Source organism: Lipophrys pholis (genome assembly GCF_963383615.2).
Source record: "Lipophrys pholis genome assembly, chromosome: 15".
In the NCBI taxonomy this organism is placed as follows: domain Eukaryota; kingdom Metazoa; phylum Chordata; class Actinopteri; order Blenniiformes; family Blenniidae; genus Lipophrys; species Lipophrys pholis.
In genome coordinates, this window is record NC_137642.1 from 6483936 (window position 1) to 6509042 (window position 25107).

At 41.2% G+C, this 25107-nt stretch overlaps 1 protein-coding gene across 3 annotated transcripts; it reads left to right on the forward strand.

Moving 5' to 3' along the window:
• The first annotated feature begins 3574 nt into the window (after nt 1–3574).
• On the forward strand, nt 3575–23884 carry LOC308120635 (equilibrative nucleoside transporter 1-like). Of its 3 annotated transcripts, none has more exons than XM_080481359.1 (13): nt 3575–3667; nt 14844–14927; nt 15025–15106; nt 15578–15750; nt 17012–17151; nt 18037–18171; nt 18760–18857; nt 19124–19208; nt 19333–19418; nt 19752–19860; nt 20499–20584; nt 21636–21835; nt 22009–22654. In XM_080481359.1, exons 2-13 carry the CDS (start codon nt 14899–14901, stop codon nt 22118–22120), a joined length of 1335 nt encoding a protein of 444 aa, XP_080337485.1. In that variant the 5' UTR covers nt 3575–3667; nt 14844–14898; the 3' UTR covers nt 22121–22654. The 3 variants fall into 3 exon arrangements, with proteins under 3 accessions (XP_080337485.1, XP_080337484.1, XP_080337483.1); XM_080481358.1 differs by lacking the exon at nt 3575–3667 and adding an exon at nt 5667–5748 and having other exon boundaries at nt 22009–23884; XM_080481357.1 differs by lacking the exon at nt 3575–3667 and adding an exon at nt 14032–14192 and having other exon boundaries at nt 22009–22706.
• The last annotated feature ends 1223 nt before the right edge of the window (nt 23885–25107 follow it).

The following is a 25107-nucleotide window of genomic DNA, read 5'->3' on the forward strand; positions in this document are numbered from 1 at the left end:
ACGGTGCGTCCACATGGTAAAGGAATGAGCTGACCCTCAGGAAAGCCCCGAAGTCCTCTCAGAGAGAGTACAGACTGTACCATGATGCACTGCAGCAAAACAACCAGGACAGAATTCAACACAATGTATTGGAGGAAATCTGAGTCCGGTATAATCAAGTGTCTTTATTCATAAAAGGGCATCAACTTCCAAAGAGATTTCAAAAAAAAAAAAAAGATCTCTGAATCCCTTCATACAAAATTCTTCAAGAGGTACACGTACTCTTAGAAGAAAAGTAAATTATATCATACATATATGTGCTTGAATTTTACAAACTACAAACAAATCATCAAATTTCAGAGCAGTTTGATTTGTTGCAGTGACCAGAAGTGTATTTCAGGAAGTGAAAACTTTTTTTTATTTGGAAAAATCTCAATAATTTGTACATAACTACGGAAGAGTTTTAGGGCCACTGAAGAAAAAAAAAAATCCGGAGGCTAAAAAAAAACAAAAAACCTTCGTGGCCTCAGAAAAAGTTGAAAATCAAAGTCGAGATTTTTTCTTTTTCACGGAGAGACGTCTATCCATCCCTCATCATTTGCCCGTAGATGTGAATTCACATTAAATCACTTAATTCTGACTATATCAGGTTGCTTACTGCTTATGGACATGTGATTTTACACAGGATTTCCTTGATTAATAAGAACACATTTAAATAAGCAGCCCAGGATCCGTGTCTTTGTCCTTCGTACTCGACGAAGTTCCACGACGGAACAAGGCAGCAGGCTGCTCTGTCTCTTCTAGTCCTGATACTGATGATAACTGCACCGTGTTTATGCTAGATTCTGTCCTGAAGCATCTTTTCATCACTTCACCACCTGATATGCATTTTAAGGAAGCAGTCACACGCGCTGGCATGTGGCTGAACGGACTTTTTTTTCCACCGTGAAAAAAAAAATCTCGACTTTGATTTTCGACTTTTTCTGAGGCCAAGAAGGTTTTTTTTTTTTTTAGCCTCCGAATTTTTTTTTTTCTTCAGTGGCCCCAAAACTCTTCCGTATATAACAGCATAAGATAAATGTCCTTTTTTTTTTTTTTTTTTTTTTACCATGTTGTTAGCTACAAAATGGAGTTTGCACCCCTGCTATAGATACTGCTTATCATTATTATTTAGTTGACAATCTATTTGAAGTAATTGTTTTGTGCATGAACACATTGTCAGCGCTATTCTATCCTGGAAGACCTTTCTTCAGAGACCTGGAAACAGTTTCATCAGGACCATAATCTATTTTTATATCTTCAGCATGATAGTGTGGAAATGAAAAGGAATTCACAAACACATGATTTTTATTAAAGTTCCAAAAATGTCCAAAGTTTATGTGAATCTTGTGGAAGTAGCGACCAAAAATGACTGAAATGCTTTGTCTTCAAGACCTTTGTGAATCTGTCTCGTACTAGTCATGTGATTGATATACCTGTTATCCTTCCTGAAACATTTAATGAGATTTTTCAAAGAAGCAGGAGACAATAAATAAAAAGAAAATTAATGGCAGGCAGGGATGCTTTATTTCTACTATTGTGTTGTATTCAAATAATTTCTAAAGATTTTTTTTATTATGTGAGAAACAAGTCAACAGGAGAGATATTCAGGGGCGTATTATTGAGACAAATGCCTGTTTTGAAGCAGGTGGACTTACGTTGTCTCCGATAATTGACTCTCCTGGATTTAAAGGGATCTATTGTCTGTTCGGGAGCAGATTTGTGGAAAGTTCTCCTTGAACCCTTCCATACTGACATGTGACCCTTCGAAACTTCTCACACTCTGTTGGGAATTCGAAGGTCCCTTTAAGGTAAAAATGAAGAGAGATTTCACTCTCACAGATCTCCCCGAGGACGTTTTCTTTCTCCTTTGTGCCATTATCTAAAACTTGAATCCCCTAAACAGAGTCGGGCCTCAAAATCTTAATCCCAATTGGGATTTACTTTCTGTGTTTCCAGGGTCGTTTAGGGGTTGAAGAGGCCATCCACTGGAATTCCTCTTTCTACTTTGTCCTCTCAAGTCTCTGTATGTGGTCAAAAAGTCACTTCCAGCCCATTCATGTCATACCCTCCTCCTCTTATGGAGCGCCCCTCCTATGCCACAGACTTCACAGGATATTGTTAAATTGGACATGTGTGATGTTTATTTGTCCATAAACATGTGTTCTAAAAATGGTGTGAGGGGGAACTTTCAGGGGTCAGCAGGAAGGGAACCAGTGAAGATTCTGTCTGACTATAGAAATGCTCAAAAGCATAAAACAGAAAGACTGATTGTTGTTTCAGCTACTTCTCGACAATGTTTTGAAATACAGGTTTCTCATCAGGTTTAGTGGCCACAAATGGAGCCTCTTGTTGTGCAACATGTATTGTCAACGCTGTTATATGTAGTTGCCACACATTTTTAAACAGGGAGTGGATGTACTCTATTACGTAGATGATCAAGATATAAAAAAGTTACGTGGGAATGCGACGCTTCCGGGTCCTAATAATAGCTCCATAATATCCAAATCATATGATCCGCCCAGCACATATGAATCGGTGTAATGCCTGTGTTCAATAGGAGGAAGATGCTCTGTATAATGAAGAAATAACAAAACACCTGAGATAAACAGCAGATAGATAAAGATGTGCTCATGTTTAATCTGCCAGTAAAATAGTAGCAGGGCTGCGCTTTGACTTCTGAAAATACTGAAGTCATTTCATGAGCGATGCAGAGAGAGAGAGAGAGAGAGAGAGAGAGAGAGAGAGAGAGAGACAGCAGCTTCACAACTCTGTAATTGCTTTCAAAAAGATGGGAATGTATCATTTACCAGTTTACAGAAACTCCAGTTATTATTAATAATTAGCTCCTATCTGTTCTGGATTTGCACCGGCACATTTCCAGCGTTTTTTCTCACGGGAGGAATTAGTTGGTGACAGAGACCTCAACCACACACACCCTGATTTACAGTTGAGATGGTTGGAACTGCTGCTTTTCTCTGCTGTTTATCACCTGTGCTCATCTGCAGGGCGGCTGTGGCTCCGGTGGTAAAGCGAGTCCTCGTCCAGTCCCACGGTTGGCGGTTCGAGCTCCCACGGTGTACGTAAATGTGTGTTTGAATGTGATCGGTGGAGTAAAGAGAAGCGTGGCTGCCAGAAGTGGTGAAACTTCTTTCATTTCTCTTCTCGGCACATCTTCCAGCGTTCGTGCTCAAGACAAACCTTTTAAAAACCCTCCATTTTCCCGCTGCTCTACTTGTCTGTTGTTTCTCTCTCCTCCTCGGTCTCCCTCCTCTCCATGGAAAAACCCGCTCAAAGTTGTGCCTTTCTGCACCCAGGAGAGTCTGACTGAATCGCCCTTCAGGCCACACCATTCTCGAAGGAGCACCGAGGGAAGGAGAGCCAGACGTCGGCCTGCATCAAAAGGGTTTATGTAAATCATCACTGAGGCAAATTAGATATACTGGCTGGTGTGTTCACACCGGGAGAGAGTGAGACAGACAGTAGTGCTTCAGTCCTCAGTCCTCCTCCTCCTCCGTTGGCGAGGAAGCAGCCAGACTTGCTCTCTGTCACAGATGGTTTCTGTCCAGAACCGCAGGAGTCTTTTTTTAGACGAGGGGGGAGACAGGGTGTGGATGACTGCGTACCACCACCTACCACAACTATACCGGTAAACAGCGGAAAAGCTCGGTGTGTCCAGACTCACACTACACACGGCACAAAATACGTCCATAAACAACGCCTCGGCGCGGCGGTTCAGACCGGGCCCACGTGTTCTGATGAAATTATACACTGGTGCCACTTCTCGTAGACACTCGAGAAAACAAGCTGTCCTCTGAAAGAAGGCGAGGGAAGCAGTGGCGCATGTTTGCGTTCTCTCTCCTGCAGACAGATTCATGCGGAGGACACTGGGTTGCATAATAGCGTCTTCTGATTGCACATTTCTCCTCAAGTAAGTCATTTTGCAAGACCTTTCATAGAGAGCCAGAAGTGGATGTTTTTTATCCTCGGTAAACAGCCTCAGTGGTCACATGAGTTCGACTCTCCTCACTGCACTCAATATTTATTTTTTGTTTTATCTTCTCCTCAGCAGTTTTGTCTCTCATGCCTCAAAGTGGTAAACACAGTCAGCTTTAACCTTCAGTCTGAATTCAGGGAGTCGTTTAGCACTAGAACACACCATGAGCAAGTGTGAGTATTTATATATATATATTATATATTTATGACTCATGACCATGAACATAACATAACTCTTTACTTTTGTACATTTACATGAACTGGGGCAGCATACTGTAATTTTCTTTGACTTGATCCTTGTTGTGACTGTGAGAAGCACATGGTCAGTTAATCGAGGACAGTCCAATCTGCTCGTGTACTTTTAGTTTTCAACTGTTGAAAGATGAATCCTGCTTTAAGGACTCCTTCGCTTGGCAGTTCAGCTCTGAGTCACAAATTATTTCCAGACGCTTTTTTCTTTTTTCCCCTGCCAGAGTGTCAAAAACAAAACAAATTGAGCAGGCGGACGATCCTTCTCTGGGACGATCAATGGGAACGTAGCGAGGAGTTTGCACTTTGTTACTCTACTTTTTAGGTATCTGTACTTGAGTATTTATTTTTTTGTTGACTTTCTACTTTTCCTCCCTGCTTTTGAACACAGAAGTCTTCTTTTTTGTTTTTTTTGTTAGTATTTTCTCACTCATTATTTGGTGCGTTATGATCCACGGTTAGGCTGAATGAAACAGTTAAAAATGCAGAAGTTGCTTCGACAAATTTACAAGTGATCAAGTTACATTGATAATGGCTGGATGTCAACACTTCCTTTTTCAAAAACATAAACGTCTTTTGAAAATATATCTTAAAATGGAATTCATAGATTTTAATAAAGCCGAACCTGTTATTTGTGTTGTAATGATTTTTATTTGGACAGTGAACACCACAACAGAGCACTGGTGGTGAATTTGTCTTCATAAAGTTTCAATTCAAGACGCTTTACTTCAAAAATGTGCACAGAAATAACACATTCAGAAACCATAGGCATTTGGATGACATTTTAAAGACATCCCACATGAAATACTGAGGGGAGGAGTGCTCTACTGGTGATCGCTTCAGGGACAAATGGACAATTTAATATATATATATATATATATATATATATATATATATATATATATATATATATATATATATATATATATATATATATATATATATATATAGTTTATTTTCTTTTAATGTTCTGTTGTCAGACTACATCTATGACCTTCAGTTCTGGATGAGATTGTTAATGGCCTCGAGTCTAATTTGTGTAACACTTTATTAATTTTGTGTTTTGAGCTTATAGTATTGATTGTCCTTCACCTTTTAGAGGTAGTGTCCACTTAGTTTTGTGTTGACACACAATTTCCATACAATCTAGCGATCCCAATTTTGCCCGCCTTCGATGATTACTTCATCTTCTGTCCCGGTCAGTTGAACCAAAAACACATTTTTACCCTTTTTAATCATCCGGACTTTGTTTTATAATCTCACGAGCTGCGATGCGGATACGTGGATTGATATGTCGTGAAAATACACAGTTCAAGACTTAAAACGGTGACACGAGGGTGTAAAAAGGGGTGTGTGAGAGAGGGGAAGTTGAATTTTCCGAGCAACACTAAAGCCGTCTTCGTGGTTCTTCAGAGTTGAGTGGGGAGAACACACACGCGCGCGCGGGGAGAGTGGCTCAGACACAAGGCTTCTCACTGGAACAAGGTAGGAGCTCATCTCTCTCTCTCACTACAACACCCTGGACTAACTAATGATGTCGCTTTATTCCGTTTTCAGTGTTGTCTGTTCGGGGGGTGACGGGCCACTTTAAACCGACCGTCGCCTCCTCCATGTCTGATAAAAATTAACTTACTGTGTTTTGTAATTCTCTTTTCATCTCGTCTCTTTTTATTTTATTTGGTGTTTCTATCTTGAGCATGGAGCGTTGAATTGACGAGGTTGCCGCTTTTTCTTTTTTTTCTAATTCCGGATATGGCAGCGTGCGTCCTTTGTTGACTGAGCCTCTCGAATTGAATTTAGCGCCAACCCAAAGCGTGGTCGGTGGAGCCCGGTAAGCGGCTCACCGGCACCGGGCAGACCCCCCCCCCAGTCACTGCTTGGCGTGTGAAATAATCTAACTCGTTGAAACACCCACTTTCACCGGCTTCATTTCGCGGTATCTTTCACCAAGCCAACAACGACCTCCGCTTTAAATACTGCAGGTGAAACGTTTTAAATTCGTGGGATATTCCCGAGCCCCGCTCGTGCTTATCATGCGGGGCTCGTCTGTATTAATTAACCACGTGCGTTCACACAACGGCTGTACGCGCGCGGTTGACTGGAACCACGTGGGCTATCGCATCACAGGAAAAGACACGCACGCTTCATGAGTGTGTCAGCGGCGATGACTCAAAGAGGCTCTCCTGCTGCGGCAGTGCAGCGCAGGAGACCACTGGAAAGTTCATGAACATATATCTCTCCAGCTCTTGATTTACTTAGTACAACCCCTGAATTATATATGTCTGTGTGTGTAATTGATATAGCATCATGTTTAGTTTATGATTTGACTGCATGTCTCATAAGCTTTGCTTTCAATACTGTGGTTTTATAATTGCTAGACATCTTTAGAAATGTTAATTCTAGCTATAATTGTCTTGCTTTAATGTATTTTTGTTTTGTAAAGCACTTTAAATTGCTTTGTTTGAATGGTGCTATATAAATAAAATTACCTTGCCTTTTATATATTAATGATGCACCGATATGAAAAAATTGGCCAATGCTGATAACAGTAAATACAGTTACTGGCCATATCAGCAGTCTAATATCAATTAAAAATGGACATAAGCAGTGAATTTGAACAGTCTTTCTCAAAACTTATTTTGTACAATTCACTTCTATGAAATCTGCAGTCTCAGCTATTTCCTGACTACGTTCATGTCTCGTCCATGGGCCACTCTCCTTGACCCAAAGTGACTATGTACTGCATATTTTATGAATAATGTTCGTTTACACAAATAAGACAGCACATGATGCAGTAATCAGGTCATTGAATAGAGTCAAGTTGAAAGTTGACATCAACACTTAAAATCGGGATACATTACATTTTGTCTTTCTATTGTGGTAAAGTTTTTAATGATTTGTGATGTTTGACTTTTTCGGTCTAAGATGTTTGGAGGAAATCAAGCAAAACAAGCCCCCCTACCCCCTTTCATGTGTTCATCTTGACAATCATGACAAGTCAAACACAAATCTTTTTTGTAGATCTGAATAAAGTTAGTCTCTCTTATTTACACATTACCTCATTTTTAAGTGGAACTCCTCAGAAAGTCGGGAAATGTCTGACTGACCGAGCGATTGTGTTATTTTTTTATTTTTTATTTTTCTTTCTCTGGCTCTGGCTCCATGTCACACGTGTCTGTGCTATTTGTGACTCTGCTGACCCGAAGCAAGGAGAGTAAGTGCTTCAGAATGGGGGCTTTGTTTTCCACTGAGGAACTCGTGGGACAGCAGCATCGATTCACCACTGGATGCACGTACATTTATCTGTTTCATAAGCGGAGGGAGTTAAGTTTCCCCCACCTGTTTCCTGAGTTGAGCACTCTCGGAGCGAGAAGCAGATTTATTACTGTACACGACACCGCCAGAGTAAGTTTGCCATTTGAGGCTGTTGTGAAGATTAACTGAGTCATCAAAGGGAAGGGAGGAGCCACATTGGTCTTACTCATTGAAACTATCAGCCACCGCTGTAGTGTAGTCATGGTGTATAGTGGACTTGTCGTTGCCTGTTCATTGGTTCGCCATTCATCCACACCTCGAGAACTGAAAGCTCATTCGGCCTTTGTTCCCGCCTTGACAGAGTGGCGGGAAAGGGTTTGACATGCAAAGCGGGCGAACAATGGTTTTAGAGGGCTCCTCTCTTCCTGCCTGCGTCTGGCATGGATGAACCTTCTTCTGCTCAATATCCAGAGTTTTCCCCAAGGATTTCAGTTCATGCTCCCCTCATTAGCGTTTCACAAAGGTCTTGTTTCCCGTCTCTGTGTCATTGTTTCCTGCTCTTACTTGTATTGTGCTGATTGCATCCTCAGTTATGGAGAGACAAGTGTGTTTGCTCAGACACCCGTTACCACCCTACACTGAACAACACACTAAATTCGACGGCACCCACAGAAAGCACAAACTCCCCACAGGACGTGGTTTAGATGCTTAATATAACTCGTGTGACGACAGCATTTAATTGTTTTTCTTGCTTTTTTTTCACTATATATTTGTTGACTGTGCTTCTGCCCATTTTTCCCTTGGTTGCTCAATGTGACTTTATGGAGGCTTGAAACCACAATGACTAGTATATGTCCGCCAAGCTTTGTTTCTCTGTTTACCGTTATTTTTTTTAAATATATATATCTCAGATAAAATGTTTTTTTTTTAATCCATATAACAATATTACTTTATGACTACCTCGTCTGATTGCTTTATGTCCAGATACTGTTAGACGTGTGCTTTTGGTCTTTCAGGGTCTTTGTGGCGTTACGGACACTGGCTGCGTTTTGGATTTCCCCTGAATACCCAAAGTCCTCTCTGTTCATATGGTCTTGTTTTTTTGAGCGAGGGATCAGCAGGTTCTAGATTTTTTTCTCATAATGACTCACTACAATATATATAAAGACCCTACATTGTACAGGAAACCAATGAAAATTAATACAGAATGAATATTAACTACAGAGGATTGCTTTTTCTCATCTTCCCTCACACAAACTTATTAAAGTGAGTGAATTTAGACGCATTGCCGCTGCTAATTGAACTTGCAAAGTCGTTTACAATGCAGATGATAATCTAGACTGTGTGCTACTTACAAACTGGCTCATCATGATCATTTCAGAGTGAACTGATTATCTGTGAATCCTCCCTGCTGCAGGATACACTTTATTTTCAATATATTTCCAGTTGGGGTTGTTTTGCATCTGAAAGATTTCAAATGATTATTTCTGCATCGGGGGTTTGCTACTTGTAGTGACCAGTCTCTTTCCATGTATCTTTTTGTTTGCACTAGTGCCATTTTACACACCCCGCTCACTTTTTAATAGTGAACTTCAGAATGACCTCTTTCATTGTTACTCAGTAACCCAGTAGATCGAAAGACAATGTCTTGCCAAGGACATCATTTCATGTGAACACTCCCATAGTTATGAACCTTTACCCTTTTAAATAAGATCAACACAATGCCTGGCCATCTAATGAATGCACATTATCACGGTTGGATCATCTGAGCACATGTTCAGTGTTGCTGATGTTCTTGAAGTAATGGATTAAATCTGATGCAGACGCTTCTTCTGCAAAAATGCTGACAAAAGCTTGATTTTAATCTCTTTGTTTGTTAAGAAACGGATGAGATGTGTTGAGCAATGAGAGGCTTACACATTGTGAATAAATATCACCTACATATACTTAAATTTTTCAAGCCCAGCAGTTGTTAAATGTCTAACACGTTTCCCTCGAAGACACAGAGTCAATACTTGTGTCCTTGAAAGAAGAGGGGAAGAAAGGCAGCGTGAAATTGGACTTGAGGTGATAAAAATCAATGTACTATAAAGCAGTTTTTTTAATGTGTTCCTGGACAGTCTAGATCTGGGTTGTTAACCCGACCAGTTTTCCTGCGTGTGTGTCGATCATGTTGTGAACGGTGTGAAATTGGAAACTCAGCTGTCGGCCAGAGTTATGAATAGCATGCACATCTTCACTGTTGTTGTCCAAGTGGTGCAAAGGAAACCCCCTGTTGACCACAAGTCATCTGTTATACTCCTTAACTTGAGCTCCATTACAATTAGCTTGTTGTTACTCAGACCCGCCCAGTCGCTGATACTCTCATTGACATTGTCTGGCCCAGTTTAAGTGTCGGTGGTCATTTCCAGCCTCTGAAGGTGACATAACGCACAATTGTCCTTGATGGGAAGAGATGGATCCAACGGCTCAGATGATAATCTTAAGTTGTTGTTTTTTTGCCTGAAGGAAATCAATTTTAGTAAAGTACACCCAGGCTGTATCTCTCCTTCTTTTTCATTTATTTTTTTCCTTACTCCCTGAAATCAAGGTTTAAAACTGAACTTCTAGTTAGAGCAAACCTTTTGATCAGGTATGTCAACACTGACTGTGCAAAATAAAGTACTTCCATTCTCGACAATTCTCAAAATTACACTCAAGTCTGCTGTTGCTTGAAGAAAAGTGTATGACCTGAAACAGAAATTGCTAAAGGTTACGCTTCCCCTAATCATTTAACCATCATCTGTCTACTTGGTGTTTTGAATAAAAGCAACCCTGTTTTTGGGGTCACTGTCTTTTCTCAACATCTATTCCGGAGCTGGGAGATTGTTTAAATGTGCTAAAACAGCAATCAAATTGTTCCAAGTTTTTTTTTAACCACAAATTTCCACTCTGCTAAAAATCTTGCTATTTTCGAATAATTAAAGATAATTGTCAAGTGTAAAGATTGGATTTTAAAATCTTATGATCCTCTGCTCTGTTCTTGCTTCTCACCAGAAGGGGGCATGTCTCCCCGAGATCCTGAAATACCTCCAAAAATACTGCTTATCAAATGTCAACAACTGTCACCTGAAAATAAATGGTCAAACTGCACTAGGAGCTATAATATACACACACACACACACACACACACGACCCCCCCCCCAGCCGTCTCAGGCAATAATTAGTGAAACGGCTTGATGTTCACTGATCACTGCAGAAAAAGGTGTAGCAGGTAATAATCAGCTTCAAGCCAGTGTTACTCTCTAGTACATTAATCGTTTCCTGCTCTCATCACTTTGAACGCTGAAGCAGGTGCGGCAGATATATTAACTCACTATGGCGCTGGGTAGCCGTTGACACTAATTCTAGATGTCATGTTATTTACTGCTTTGTCAGAACTTTCCTCAACAACTGAGAAACAAAAAACCTAGGATTCAGTGTTAGAATATATTTTTTAACACTGAAATATCAACCAGCTGTGAGGCCTGCTGATCAAAAGAGAGTGAATGAAGCATTAGTCCCATGGTACAAAGGACTAACACAGAACAGCCAGGCCTTAAGAATTGAATTTGCTTACGTGTATTATTCATCCACTGTATTGCAACAGTCATAGGCACAGAAACACAATGATACAGGAGAGTTAATACGATGAGCTCAGTGTCCAGCACTCGACGACGATCACACAAGCAGAGATAACGGGAAGACAGAGACTCTGTGTGCAGCCGGCAGGTGCAAAGAGTCAAGTTATGCTCGGGGAGTCTGCTGATGCGCACCCTCATGCGGGTCAGGAAGAGACGGGAGAGTCGTTTGGGAAGTTCATCATGCCCGGCAGCTCTTATTCCGTCTGTTAGCTTGGAATTGGCAAATGTTGCAAGCCTCCCATTTATAAACTCTTCATACTGTTGACCAGACAAGCAGTGGCACAGAAATGCAACATGTGATTAGTCCCACACAAGTCACAATGTTGATATCAAGGATGAGTTGTGTTTTTTTTTTTTTTTTACAAGTTTAATGCAATGTGTGGGGTTCAAAAAGAAAATAATGGTGTGACTAAGCTTATTTTAGAATTCAAATGTTGGACAGCGCTTTGACCTTGGCAAGCAGATCGTTGCTAACTGCTCCAGTTTGGCACAACAGGAACAGTTTCCTTTACTGTGACTTTAGAGGAGGAAACAATAAATTACCTTCACTGCAGTTAAATCTTTGTCCCTTGAAGTGCTGGTTATTGGAGTTGGATGTCGGTGCAGGGCCAACCAGAGAGGGAGAGGGAGAGGGAGAGAGAGAGACACCATTTCAACATGGAACAACTTCTGCCAGCTGGCTGGTCTCGATGACACACTAAGTTGAGAGAGGTGTGCTTTACATGGATACACTGGTTTTAACTTAAGTGCAACAGTTCAGGTTGTCTGTTATGATGAAGTTTGGCCTGATGGCGCTGCACAGAGAGGTTAGACGTTTGTCATGACAACCAGAGAGACAGAACAAGGCAAACGCCAGTATAATACTAATTTGTTTTTTTTTTTTTGTTTCTGGGGGAAAGAAAACAACATTCAGAAGTGGCCGACATTGTCCACAAACCAATTTATTGTAGTAGATTACCACATTCCTGAGTATTGACTAAGTCTGTCACTTCATTTTTTATTTTTTAGAACGGGCTCAGAATATTACATTTTAAATATATGGTCTTCTGTTCTTTGTTGTAATCCCTCCAAGATCCCACTCAAGTAACCTAATGCTTGACATGACTTTTGTCAGTTTTTGGCTGCTCTTGTTTAAATGGTGTCACCAAGGTTGGGGTGCTGACCCTGATGCTTTTTTTCTTCTTCTTTCAAGCAACTAATGTCATTTACTAACTGCACCCAGTGTTAGCAGTCTGTAACCAAGCTTAGAACTATTGATATGGAAATGAGCATTAAGAAGAAAGAAACTAGAAAATTCCAGAGATAATTTTGTGTGCCAGCGTCTCCTTCCATCTCGGCGTCTCCCTGGGAACAGACGCTGATCATCTCTGATCTCTCCATCTCCTGTCTTCTTCTCCATATCAGTGCTTCTCCCATCCACTTATTGGGACATTTTTTTTTGTGATGTTCACATTATATTTAACAGTTAAACTAATCGTTAACAAAAGTCGGCGCAACCTATTCCTGCACATTTTGATGTGCTTTTTGTGTCTGTGCTCCCAAAGGTGCGTGACTTTTTACTTGGAGGAAAAAAAAAACGGCAGAAAAATAATGTATGAAATAGTAATAGTAGTATTTGTGCCTTGCCACTGTGGCAGGCACAAGAATAATGTTTGATGTTAAACAAAACATTTCAAGTTTTGGTGAAGCAATGAAATGTTGCGAGGAGATCGAATTACCACATTCCACATGATGTTGGGGGAACTTCCAGATTAGACAGAAAGATGAGGTGGTGATGACGACAAAGCATGTTGCACATCACAGGCTCATGGGCAGGAAAATGAATGAATGGATGAAAAAAGTGATTTCAGGGTGATTTTGTTATTGTGTGGAAATGATGAACACATAAAACAGCCCCAATGTTTTAAAAATCAAGATGGACAGGTCATGGAAACGTCCTTCCTTAGAAACATGATAAAACTTTCATTTAGAAAAAAAAACGTATTACAAGCTTGATAAGAAGAACGTTTACAACAGGGATGGGAACCCTGAGATTTGCATCATATTCTGAGAGCTGATTAGGTCAGAGAAAATGTAGTATTGTATCACAGTAAAAACGCTTGCAAAATGTGATGATCTATAAATATGACAAGGGAGGTGAACATTGACGATTTTGAATCAGTGTTGGAAGTAGAAAGAATCATGGGCGGTTTTGTGAAGGAACGTTCTGATTGTCATGGATTATGGGAGTCTTGGATTTCAGGAACTATCCAGGTGTTTCCCGTCTTGTTCTGAGATGTTTCATTGCGACACTGTTGTGGTGGAGAAGACTTCCTGTTCGGTTTTCCAGCCGACGTACCACACAGACCTTCCACAGAGGTTCAATATTGCAGAATCAGTCCCGTGTGGTGCCCATGCATGTTGGTTAATGTGTTGTCGTGTGTTTCACTCCCACCATATAGAGGAGACTCTCTGTCCTCCACTCACAAAACTCATGACCCTCCACATCAACCACGAGATTCAGTACTAACAACGTATAGCCAGCACCACTTTGACAATCTCTAACAACCTAAAGTTCAGAGCTCATTCTTTGGGGAAGATTTAACTGATGTGAAAAACCAATCAACAATGAGCAATAATCCAAGACACTTCTACTGGCAGTCATTTTAATCCATTTATATCCACCAGTGGGCTCTTCGTCAATCAACTGTTCCCAGGAGGTGCGGAGCTCCCAAGATGACGTAAACATTGCCTCGTATTGTTTAGCTTGATTTGATTCCAGTTTTCTTTGTGCTGTTAATGAGGAAGCACTAAGTGGACGTCTGGGAGGGACGGGGTGTTCGAGGTGAGGGGAAGAGGGAGGGAGAGGCACAGAGAATGAAGAGGGGCTGGTCCAATGGGCAGCTGGGTGTCTGCCTCCTGACCCGCTGTACGGCATAAAGTAAAGCTTTTGAGTGTGTCCAACCTTCTGTGTTAGTTGAGCGTCTGGGGAGTGAAAAGGGATTCTTGTGTCTTTGCTTGGCTCTCCTCAGGGTAAGTTTATAGATTTGTTTATAAGGAATATTATTATTAAATATTTCTCCCACATTTTGGAGTGACTGCTGCACTGCTGTGATGCATCTGTGTTGGATCCGTTTGAAAGTCAATCCTTTAAACTTCACAAGTATTGTGCAACTTGAGAGGGGAGAAGTCATTCTTGTGTGACGATTACTTGTGTAATTGATTATGTTTTCATTTTACTCGCAACACAATATGTGGAAAGGCTGGCTTCTTCCATCTGTGTGTCGTGATTTTGCTGGCATGCAGCCTCTCAACATGAAAGTAATTTTAACTGCATTCTGGACTCTTTGTTTTATGGGGTGGTCCAGGTAAATAATTATTTTTGAGTTGTGGAGTTGCTTGCTGTGGTAGTGGAGGCTGTGGCACGCAGTGTGGATCAGTTGGCCGAAACTGAAAATTGAAAAGTCATCTAAAAAGAAGATAAATGAAGCAATTTCTGAAAATCTGTTCCCCTTTCAGTGAGGATCCTCAGCAGAGGCAGTGACACACACACCATTATTTAATTGTTGCGTTACTTCAAACGTAGAATTTTCTACATATGCAATGCAGACACCGATGCACCGACACACTCTTGTGTTTTTAAGCTTTACAGACGTGTGTGTGTGTCTTATCTGTGTATTGCAGACCTGGTGCCACGCTAATCAAACACTGAACACGTGCCCCAACTCTAACAAGAACCATGACGGCCCTCAGCGCACCTCGAGACAAGTAAGAGATGTTTTTTTTTGTTTGTTTAGTAAAAGCAGAGGCACTGTGTTGTTATTTAGGTTAATCAATTGATTAACGACAACCTCCTTTTTCACAGATACAATGCAGTGTGGATTATTTTCTTCATCCTGGGTTTGGGAACCCTCCTGCCATGGAATTTCTTCATGACGGCAACAATGGTAAACTGCCACACTTCAGGGACATTTTGATCTCTTAACAGTCGGCAGACAAACGTAGATAGTGTCAGACAGTTGGAAGTGAGAAGATGAAGTTGGCCTTTGTAGTCAGCTGGAGCTGGTCACTGTCTTTAGCACACAGGAAGTGAAAGGTCAGACTAAGCTTAAAAGATCATCACCGGTTCTAGAGAAAACAAGGACTGTTTGTTTACCTCCCTTTCTCAAAGCGCCTGGCTTCAATCAGGAGGGCTGATGTGACTCCAGCCAGGTGGATTCCTGCGGTGGTGGAGGAGTCGTCCTGATCCCAGCCGTTCTTTTAGGGGATCAAAGACTTTGGGGACTTTCAGATTTGTTTATCTGTGATAGGAAAAGTTTAAAATTGTATTTAAATGTATTAACAAAAAATAAATACATTTATCTCAACTTGTAGTGTTCACATAATCATAGACCTGCTTATTTTTCTGTCCTCTTCAGTACTTCACCAGCCGACTGAGAGATGAACCCTCCGCCAACACGACAACTAACCAGACCTTGGAAGGCGTTGACACCCGCAATGTTCTTGAGTCGAAGTTCAACAACGTGATGACGCTGTGCGCCATGGTGCCTCTGCTCATTTTCACCTGCCTCAACTCCTTCATACACCAGAGGTACCCGGCCATCTCCAAAACACAACATGGAGCTTTGCATAATTGCTATTTTCCTCAAATGGAAAACGATACTGAAGGTCAAGATATGTTTGAGATAAAACTAGAAATACGTAGAACATGAGGAACCAAAATTCGATTATCTTCTCATCGCTAAGACTAAATAAGGTTTCTTAACAGAACTTTGACTCATTAGAATTTACATCCTATTTCAAGCAGTCATGCTGTAGTTTGTATGTGTTGCCTAAAGATAAATGGTCAAATATGCTCATTTTACATAAATATATGACTTCAGTTTCTTTTATTACTTGATAAACATACTTATTAAATTATAGATGAACCTTAGTTTGAACCCTGAATCTAGCAGTAAGGGAGTAAAATCTCTAAGGTATGTAATTCACACGCCTCTATGAAATATGGCTAAAATGTACTTTCTGCACTCTTGTATTGATTTGTTGCACATCGTTTGTTTGGTTTATTCAAGCTGATTTAGTATTATAATTTTTTTTATTAGATGCTTACATGTGAACCCTCTAGTTCTGATGCACCCCCACTCTTTTTTCATTGTGCTTATCGTTCGCTCAACCCATGCTCCTGCAGGTAACGTGATCCTGTTATGTGAACATACGTCTGCAAGCCTCCAGTGTGTTTGGTTTAATTAGAATCGGATTGGGAGAAATCTGGGGTGAACGTCGACCACGACTCGAGTCTTCCCCTCCACAAACACACCCAGGAATGCTATTTATGTTCTCTGCTTCTCGCCACTTCAGCTCAACCTCTCACTGCTTCTCCTTTGGGATTTGTTCTTTTTTTTTCTTCCAGAGTTTATTCAATTTCTCCCTCCTTGTTTCTTTGCCCACCTGAAGTGCAAAAAACCTCATAGATTAGTTGTGGTTTGAATAGTTTGTTTTTTAATCCATAACCGTAATTTTCATTAAGATATGACAAGATCAAGTCATCTATCCCACAATAGGGACGTTCCAGTGTTGCAACAACACAGTGAAGGATAATAGGCAATAATACATAAAATGAAGAATTTTCTGTTCAGCTCCTAATTTTCATGCTTTAATTATCTTCATCACGGCTTTTGAAGGCTTTTCATTCATCCTGACACAAGTAGTTGTATACGTGTGCTTAATTTTCTACATTAAAATGGTTAATATCTCGGACTGAAGGTTGGCTTCATGGTGCAGAAAGAGATGGAGTAGGACATTATCGAGTCGTATGTTTCACGGCGGGGTGGTTTGCTCTGCGTGTGTTTCAGGATTCCTCAGAAACTGCGGATCTCGGGCAGCTTAACCGTCATCCTGGTGGTTTTCTTGCTGACCGCGGTGCTGGTTAAAGTGGACATGGCGCCTGTGCCTTTCTTCACCCTCACCATGATCAAAATCATCTGCATCAACTGTACGTAAGAAATTGTAATGATGATTTAGTAATGGAAATTAGATTGAATTTATTGGTAATTTTATTATTCCAGCTGTTTCTTACATAATTTGTATTGATAATTTCAGTTTACTGCCATAGTGACCAGAGAAGGTTGCGAGATCTCAAAGTAACAAATCCCAACACCGACAACAAAACCCACACTTGACAATCTTTGCGAGGTCAGCAATGATAAGACTTGCTAAATTTGACTCCATACAATAATTTCCTTCACACGAGTCCTACATGTGATTCCTATATTGGAGCGTTTCCATGTCTTCTCCCTCTGAGATCAAAATCATCTGTGTGCACCATGTTGGGAAAATTCACACGCGTATCCTCGAACCACAGTGAGATTCAAAACAGTCTGTGATCTCACAGTGTTTGTTTATTTACAAAAGGTCAGTGAGCAGCAGGGATAAGCTCACCCCCTCCTTAGCCCCAGTGGGCCAGTCCTGACCCCCAGGCCCTCGGGAGGAACGGCCCATCATGTTTGGTTTACAGGGGAGGACGTGCTGACCTTTAGAGCTTTGATATCTTGTGTTGGCACATTCCTCGAAATGGACACATGATGCAAACATTTCTGCAGCCTGGTCCTAATTTACTGTGTAGTCCGTGTTTTTAAAAACGTCTATCTGGCTAAAACTTTGGGAAAATGTTTTACATCAGTAGAGGGTGCCATTTTCTTAATCACTGCAGATTACTTTATTGAATGTTTATCTATTGCATTGGAAATGGGAAACAAATGTACAGTTTATTTATAGAGCACTATTCTTATTAAAATAAAGTGTTTTGTCCATGTGTCATGGCTTCTCAGTCCAGTATAGTAGTCCTTATTGCTTTTTGTTATTCTCCGTCTCTTGCCAGCGTTCGGGGCTGTTCTTCAGGGCAGCCTGTTTGGATTGGCAGGGATCCTTCCTGCCTCCTACACCACTCCGATCATGAGTGGACAAGGCCTGGCCGGCACCTTCGCTGCTTTCTCCATGATCTGTGCACTTGCCAGTACGTGAAAAGATGTGTCTCAGATTGAAAACTTTCTGCTGATATGAATTTGTCTGGTCTTACACATTATGGGGGGGGGACTTAAATTCTACATGAAGTAGAAAATCTCAGTTTTAGCATGAAGACTCCTGCACAGCCAGGCTCAGACGGTGGCAGCTTCTCTGCTCCCAACAGTTGAGGTTTAGTAGATGTTAGGAGCTAAAAAGCAATAAACCAGTTGATAGCAGATGGTAAGCTTGTCCACTATGCAGATGTTATGAGGGCGGGAGATACTGATCATGAACTTTTAGTTCTGCCGTCAGAGATTCTGCAGGAAGGTACAGGTGGAGAGGACATATGAATGAATGGAGGGTGAGAAGAGAGAGGTGCAGTGTTTTGAAGAAGGTCTTCCAGGAATGGAAACCTATAGCGGCTCAACAATAAAGTGGTCCAGAGTGACCCTAGTCGGCCCCCCACAATAACCTTCATCAAACAGGGAAGGTTCAGGCAGTTTTGCCGTTTCCGCTAAATTCCACCCAAAGTACCATCAACATCTGAGAAGCAAAGTGCTCACAGCATTATTTATTTTGTCTTTTATTTTGTCTTTAGGTGGGTCAGCACTGCAGGACAGTGCTTTCGGATACTTTATAACAGCCTGTGTTGTTATTCTCCTGGCCATCATGTCCTACATTATTCTGCCCCGCATGGTAAGACCTTTCAGACTTACATTTGCATTATTTCAGGAAGCATTAGGGTTTAGTTCCACTTGAGTTACTTTCCTGTTTTTAAGAAATGGCCTCATAGAGTTCCATGAAGTCTTTTACATTTGTCATAATATGCAAGTGCTGTATAAAGTTTAGCAGTTTGTTTTGTCACAAATGTGATGTGAAGGTCTGTGAGATGTGTCAGAACACTGCCACCCAGGTGGAGTTCTGCTAATGAAGGCGTTTCTGGAAACTGTTTCCCTCGACAGGAGTTCTTCCAGTACTACATAGAGAGTAATCGAGCCAGGCCTTCTGCTGCTGATGAGGAGAACAAGATGGATTTGCTCAAAAAAGGTAGAGAATAATAACCGGCAGGCTCCACTGTACATATCAAAGTGTGACACTGGGTCACAGGAGTCACTCCACCACTATGATACACAACTCTCAGTTGTTGTTTTTTTTTCCTCTCTCTTTCTAGAAAATTCTGCAGAGAAGCGACCGGTCATGAATCTGATGGAAGATGAGACCAAGCCCAGTGTGTCTGTGGTGAACATCTTCAAACAGGTGAGACGAGGTTATTTTCTACAAGACAAATGTAGATCAGATATCGGCATCGTACGGCCTGCAGGCAGCATGTAGCCCCCCGGCTTCAAGTCAAAGTTAGTGTAAGTCATGTACAACTGGCAGCTTTATAGTTGGTGACCGTACTTCATGCTTTAGGCCTTACTCACCCCACCCCTGCAATGGATGCTCATCCATACATCCAGCCACTGTTTATTATTCGCTGCAAGAGTAACTGTATCCAGATGACTGTATTGGATGGATCCCTATCGCATACCTGGTGAATGAACAAAGCAGCATAACATTAACCAGGATGCCCCTGTGCTCTGGAATCAGATCTGGGTGATGGCTCTTTCCGTGTGCTTCATCTTCACCGTCACCATCGGAACGTTCCCAGCAGTGACCGTCGACGTAAAGTCCGAAGTTGCTAACGACAGTGCCTGGGGTGAGTCTGCACATCTGTGATTTCTATAAAGTTACACTGTGATAGTGGCTGCTCCGCTGGTGGGCGGTTCCCTCTGTCAATGGTGCAGCCTTGGGAGGCAGCGTTTCGAGCATGTTGTGTGATAAAACCCTGAGAACAACCATCCCTCTGTCTGGTATCTTCTGGAATTCTGCCGGGATTGAGATGTATCTATTGGATTCGAGCAGTTGACACGATCCTAATTCCACATGCAACTGCAAGGTTTTCCCACTGATGCACACCAACGATTTAATTCTGTCTGCTTGTAAACCTTCATTAAAGTCATTTTGAAAGAACTCTTAAGGGGGAAACGGCAGAACCGCCGCCTCATTTCCAGTGAAATGTTGAGATGATTCACAAACAGTCGGCGATATGCAGACATTGTGTGACGCTACCAGCTGAAGTCAGACAGCAGCATTGTGTTTGAGATAACACAGCAATAAAATATGTATTTAGACATTTAAAGAAATGTTGTGGGCAAAAATCATTCTAATCGGATGATCTGTCGACTGGACGTGTAACATCTTTTCTCTTTTTAATAAAAGCTTTTATAGCAACCATGAAAAGATCCAGAAAACTGAGTTGCACAGAAAGAAGCTGAAGCTTTTCTTTCTTTGTAGAAACGTACTTCATCCCAGTGTCGTGTTTCCTGCTCTTCAACCTGATGGACTGGGCCGGCAGGAGCCTGACGGCCGTCTGTATGTGGGTCAGTAAAAACACTATTATAACAATTACAACAATATATTTACGTTACATTTGGTCTTTGAGACATCGATCAGCCTTCAGTTGTACAAATAAATACTCAGTAATGAGAATCTCCCAATAACAAATCGTCAACACGTGAGAATCCATTTGAAATATTTACTGCGGGTTACCACATATATTTACACGCAAGTTGGCCGGAGTAGAAAACAAAAGTAACTCGAAGTCTGTGTTAAAAGGAAAGTTTGTTTGCTGAGGTTTTTTTGGAGGTGTGTCCGTGTGTGTGTGCGTGTCCGTGTCCTCAGAGGTCTGTAAAAAGTGACAGTGGGGGGGTTTTGAAGACGTCTCGTGTCTACAAGTACTGTAATGTTATTTAAGGGTGAGCTGCTTCGCGACTGAACAAAATGTTAGTTCAAGTCATTAGTGGCTTCAACACATTGTTTTCAACCTGCTTGTAGATTGAAGTGATTCACATTCTTCACATTTCAATGTTCACACTGTCCCGCACATGCAAATCACCACGTCAGATTTCTTTAATACTACATTAAACACATCGCGAGTGTCTCTCCTGTTGCATAGCGCTACGTCTGTCCCCTGAAAACCATAAATTAATAAGGAAATTTGATTTCCTGCCATCCAGAGTTACTAATTTGATGTAGTCAAGCTGTTTCTGCACAATCGGAGTACAGTTGGCTGACAGTGTGACCGGCTGTGGAATGTGGCTTCTTGGTGTAGATAACATTAGTCAGCTGCTGCTGGACCATGTGAGCTTATTTATCATCACCAGACAACACAGACAAGCATCCCCTCAGTTTCCTCAGAAAAGAGACGGTTTATAGTTCACAAATCTCTTGGGAGGAGCATGAAGATCTGCACTTTTAATTGTACTTCAACATGATATAAAATACCTGGTAAACTCGGCACTGTCTGAGGGCAGAATTATACATACAACTAATTACCTCAAATCAACACTGCATTATGGTTACTGCCATGTAAATGTGCCACTAGAAAGAAAAGGCATGTTTCTGAAGTGTGGTGTGTTTTTCTCCCTCCAGCCGGGTAAAGACAGCGTCTGGCTCCCCATCCTGGTGGGACTGCGGGCCGTCTTCATCCCCCTCTTCATGCTGTGTAACGTCCAGCCTCGTAAAAACCTCCCCGTGCTGTTTTCCCACGACGCCTGGTACATCATCTTCATGATCTTGTTCTCCTTCTCCAACGGATACCTGGCCAGCCTCTGCATGTGCTTTGGACCCAAGTAAGGACTGCAGGTCTTTTTTATTTGGGGTTTAACTTCCAGAAGTCGGGTGACGAAATTAAATTAGTGCTGTGTCATTTGCATTACGAATAAATATAATAGATATGCAGGGTGGCTGAAGCCGAATGGAGGAAACACACCAGACTCATTTGATTCCCTCCGTCTCCCTACAGGAAGGTGGCGCAGCACGAGGCGGAGACGGCAGGAGCCATCATGGCCTTCTTCTTGTCCCTCGGCTTGGCGCTCGGCGCTGCGGTCTCCTTTGTTTTCCGGACCTTGGTCTAAAACCTCCAGCAGAACCCTCAGTAGACGTAGAGTAGACCGCCCCACCCTCCAATCCCTCCCGTCACTCCCTGGCAGGAAGCGGCACTGCAGACGACAAGGCATGAGACGCTCAGTCCTCCACCTGTACAGCAGAGACTCCTCTTCAAGCAGCAGAGCCTGAAACATGTTACTGAATTAGATTTTAGACTCCAAATTTTGCAGCCAAAACTGCAAACTTGTGCCTCTCTTGTTTTCTTTAGATGTTTTTATTTTTTTATTAATGCCAATGATCAAACGGATCCAAACCAAACTTAGTTGGAGTTCTTGAATAGAAGACGAACTCAGTAAGGCAGCGTTAATGAAGACAGCCAGTATCATATTGTGCAGCATCATTCAGAACAAGTTATACAATATACACGTTTAAATAAAATTCAATCCTATAAAATGTTATGTAAATTAAGTCTTGCAGTATTTTGATAATGATGATGCTGTTTGGCTCATTATGAATTTATTTGTTTGTGCGTTCGGACACGAAACACGACCTTTCCGTCTCTGGACTGTTGCTGTCTATAAACTGATCAAACCAAATACACAAAGACAACATGGGGAAAATATTGAACTTCGAAGGGAAGCCTCCGCCCGTCAAACTAAAGTGCTACACTCCCTCGTTGTGGTTTGACTTCGAGGCACTTTGTTTTAAAGCTTCTTCGTAACAAGTCGGTAAAACTCTTCAGAGGAATGAAGTGAATTCTGAAGACGACTTTCCTGCCGAGTCTGTAATGTCCTAGTCCACATTGAAGTTGTTAGCCTGGATCTGTTGTTAATCGAGAAACAGACCTCATCTGTTAAGAATATATATATATATATATATATATATTCTTGAGGTATTTTTATTGTCTTCCTGATGAAACCAGATTTTGCCACCTTGCGTTTACAAGGCAACATAAACATGCAAACACAGTCCATCGGAGAAGTATTCAGAGTTTCACTTTTTCCACATTTTATGATGCCTTATTCCAAATTGGATTAAGTTCATTTTTTTCCATTCAAAATCCTACACACGGTCAACTGTGGGACCTCATAGATGTGTGCCTTTCCAAATCATGTCCGGTCGACTGAATTTACTGTAGGTTGACTCCAGTTCACCAGCAGAACCGTCAAGGATGATCAGTGGAAACAGGAAGCATCTGAGCTCAATTCTGAGCGAATACTCAGAGTACTGCGTACATGTGATTTCTTAGTTTTTTCTTTTTGATAAATTTGCAAAAATCTCAAAGATAATTTTCACCTCATTACGGGGTGCCGTGTGTCGGAATTTGAGGGGAAAAAGGAATTTTAATCCATTTTGGAATTAAGGCTGTACCATAACAAAATGTGGACACAGTGAAGTGCTGTGAATATTTTCTAGATGCACTGTACATACAGCTGTCGGTGAAATGTGCCATTCGGAGTCCGACTGTCAAAAGGCCTATGTTTTGGTTTCTTATGGCATTTCTCATTGAATATTTACTCATTAAAGATGAGTTTTATACCATGTTTAGCTTTTACTGTTTAAGCTCTCGCTGTAGGTGTTTAAAGCCTGTCAGTGTTAATATTTTAGTTTATTTTCATTTGTGGCCATTTGATACCTTTTTAAAAAAAAATGCTTTATTTGTATGTTTTATTAATACTTGTGCACATCCTAACAGCCTGCTTGTTTAAAAGCACAACGTTGGTCTGCTCTTCTGTACGTTTACGTTTTGTTATGGATGTTTTTCATAGACCATTAAAACAGTTCTGTGGTATAAGAAGAAAAAAAAACCATAAATGTGTATTTTTAAGACTTTGGCTCCCCCTAGTGGTGTTTGAGGGCATTGCAGTGATCATTATTCCTGTGTGATTTTCACTGAACAAAGTTTGTTTGCTTGGAAAATTTTGTACAGAAAAGTCCCCTAAACACAAATATTACTTTATTCCCCTTCAGAATAAAGTAGCCTGTGATCCAAATGAATATAACTGGTAAACATTTGTCCTTCCTAGCTGCAGTAGCTACAGCTAATAGGGGAAACGGTTTCCAGGGGAGGGTACCCCTGGGCTTCCCCTTTTTCTAAAAGATCTTGTAAATCCACAGCTAGAAGATCAGCGGTGATCTGAGTCTCAGAGGAACTACAGTTTGATCTCTCAGGTGCAGTTCAGAGGAAAGTCGCTCATCTTTTCTTGACACGGTCAAACTGCTCATTCCGAGCCACCGTGAGGAAATTCATCAGTCGCCTGCTGTAGTAAAGCTAAAAGTTACACAGCTCACAGGACACTTTATCTATTTATCTACCTCTCCTTTAATTTCCTTTGCTATCGAACCTCGAGCTGTCTGTCAAGAGGAAGGGTCTGAAGGCCTCACCGGAGCCGGGAAAGTTCACAAACTATTGTATGCTGACGACTTCCTTTCATGCATGTCTAGTTATGCTGTGCCTCTCCCAGTCTTTCTCTGTATCTATGGGTAGTAATCCGGCAATAAACTAAACCCCCACGAGAGTGACATTCTTTAAGTCAACTCTTAGGCTACAAATCTAACCCAGAATATCATTTCAAGTATGATGCAGATAGATTTACATATCTGGGAGTGTGTATCCCTCATTCAATCGATTTGGACAGATGGAGAGGTCTTCCATTGTTCTAGTTGAAGAAGTTCGGTTCTATTACCCAGTTTCTTATGTCTTTCTTCACATAACCCCATACTGATTAAACAAATCCTTATTTAGGAAGCCAGTGCTTGAGCTCCACAAAGAGCGCTCTGTGGCTAGAGTTCTTACTGTTGTAACAGTCATAGACTTTAGTACAGGATAAGCCACACAGCAGAAGACATGAGCGATTCACTCTTGACAAACTTAAAATGAAAAAATGAATTTTAAGAGAAAACAAAAAGTCATAATTCTGAACTCCAAGTCATATGTCTCAGGAAAGAACATGAATTTGTGAGAAAAAAAGAATTCTGGGATTGAAATCTGTTTTAAAAAATGATTTAGATTTTT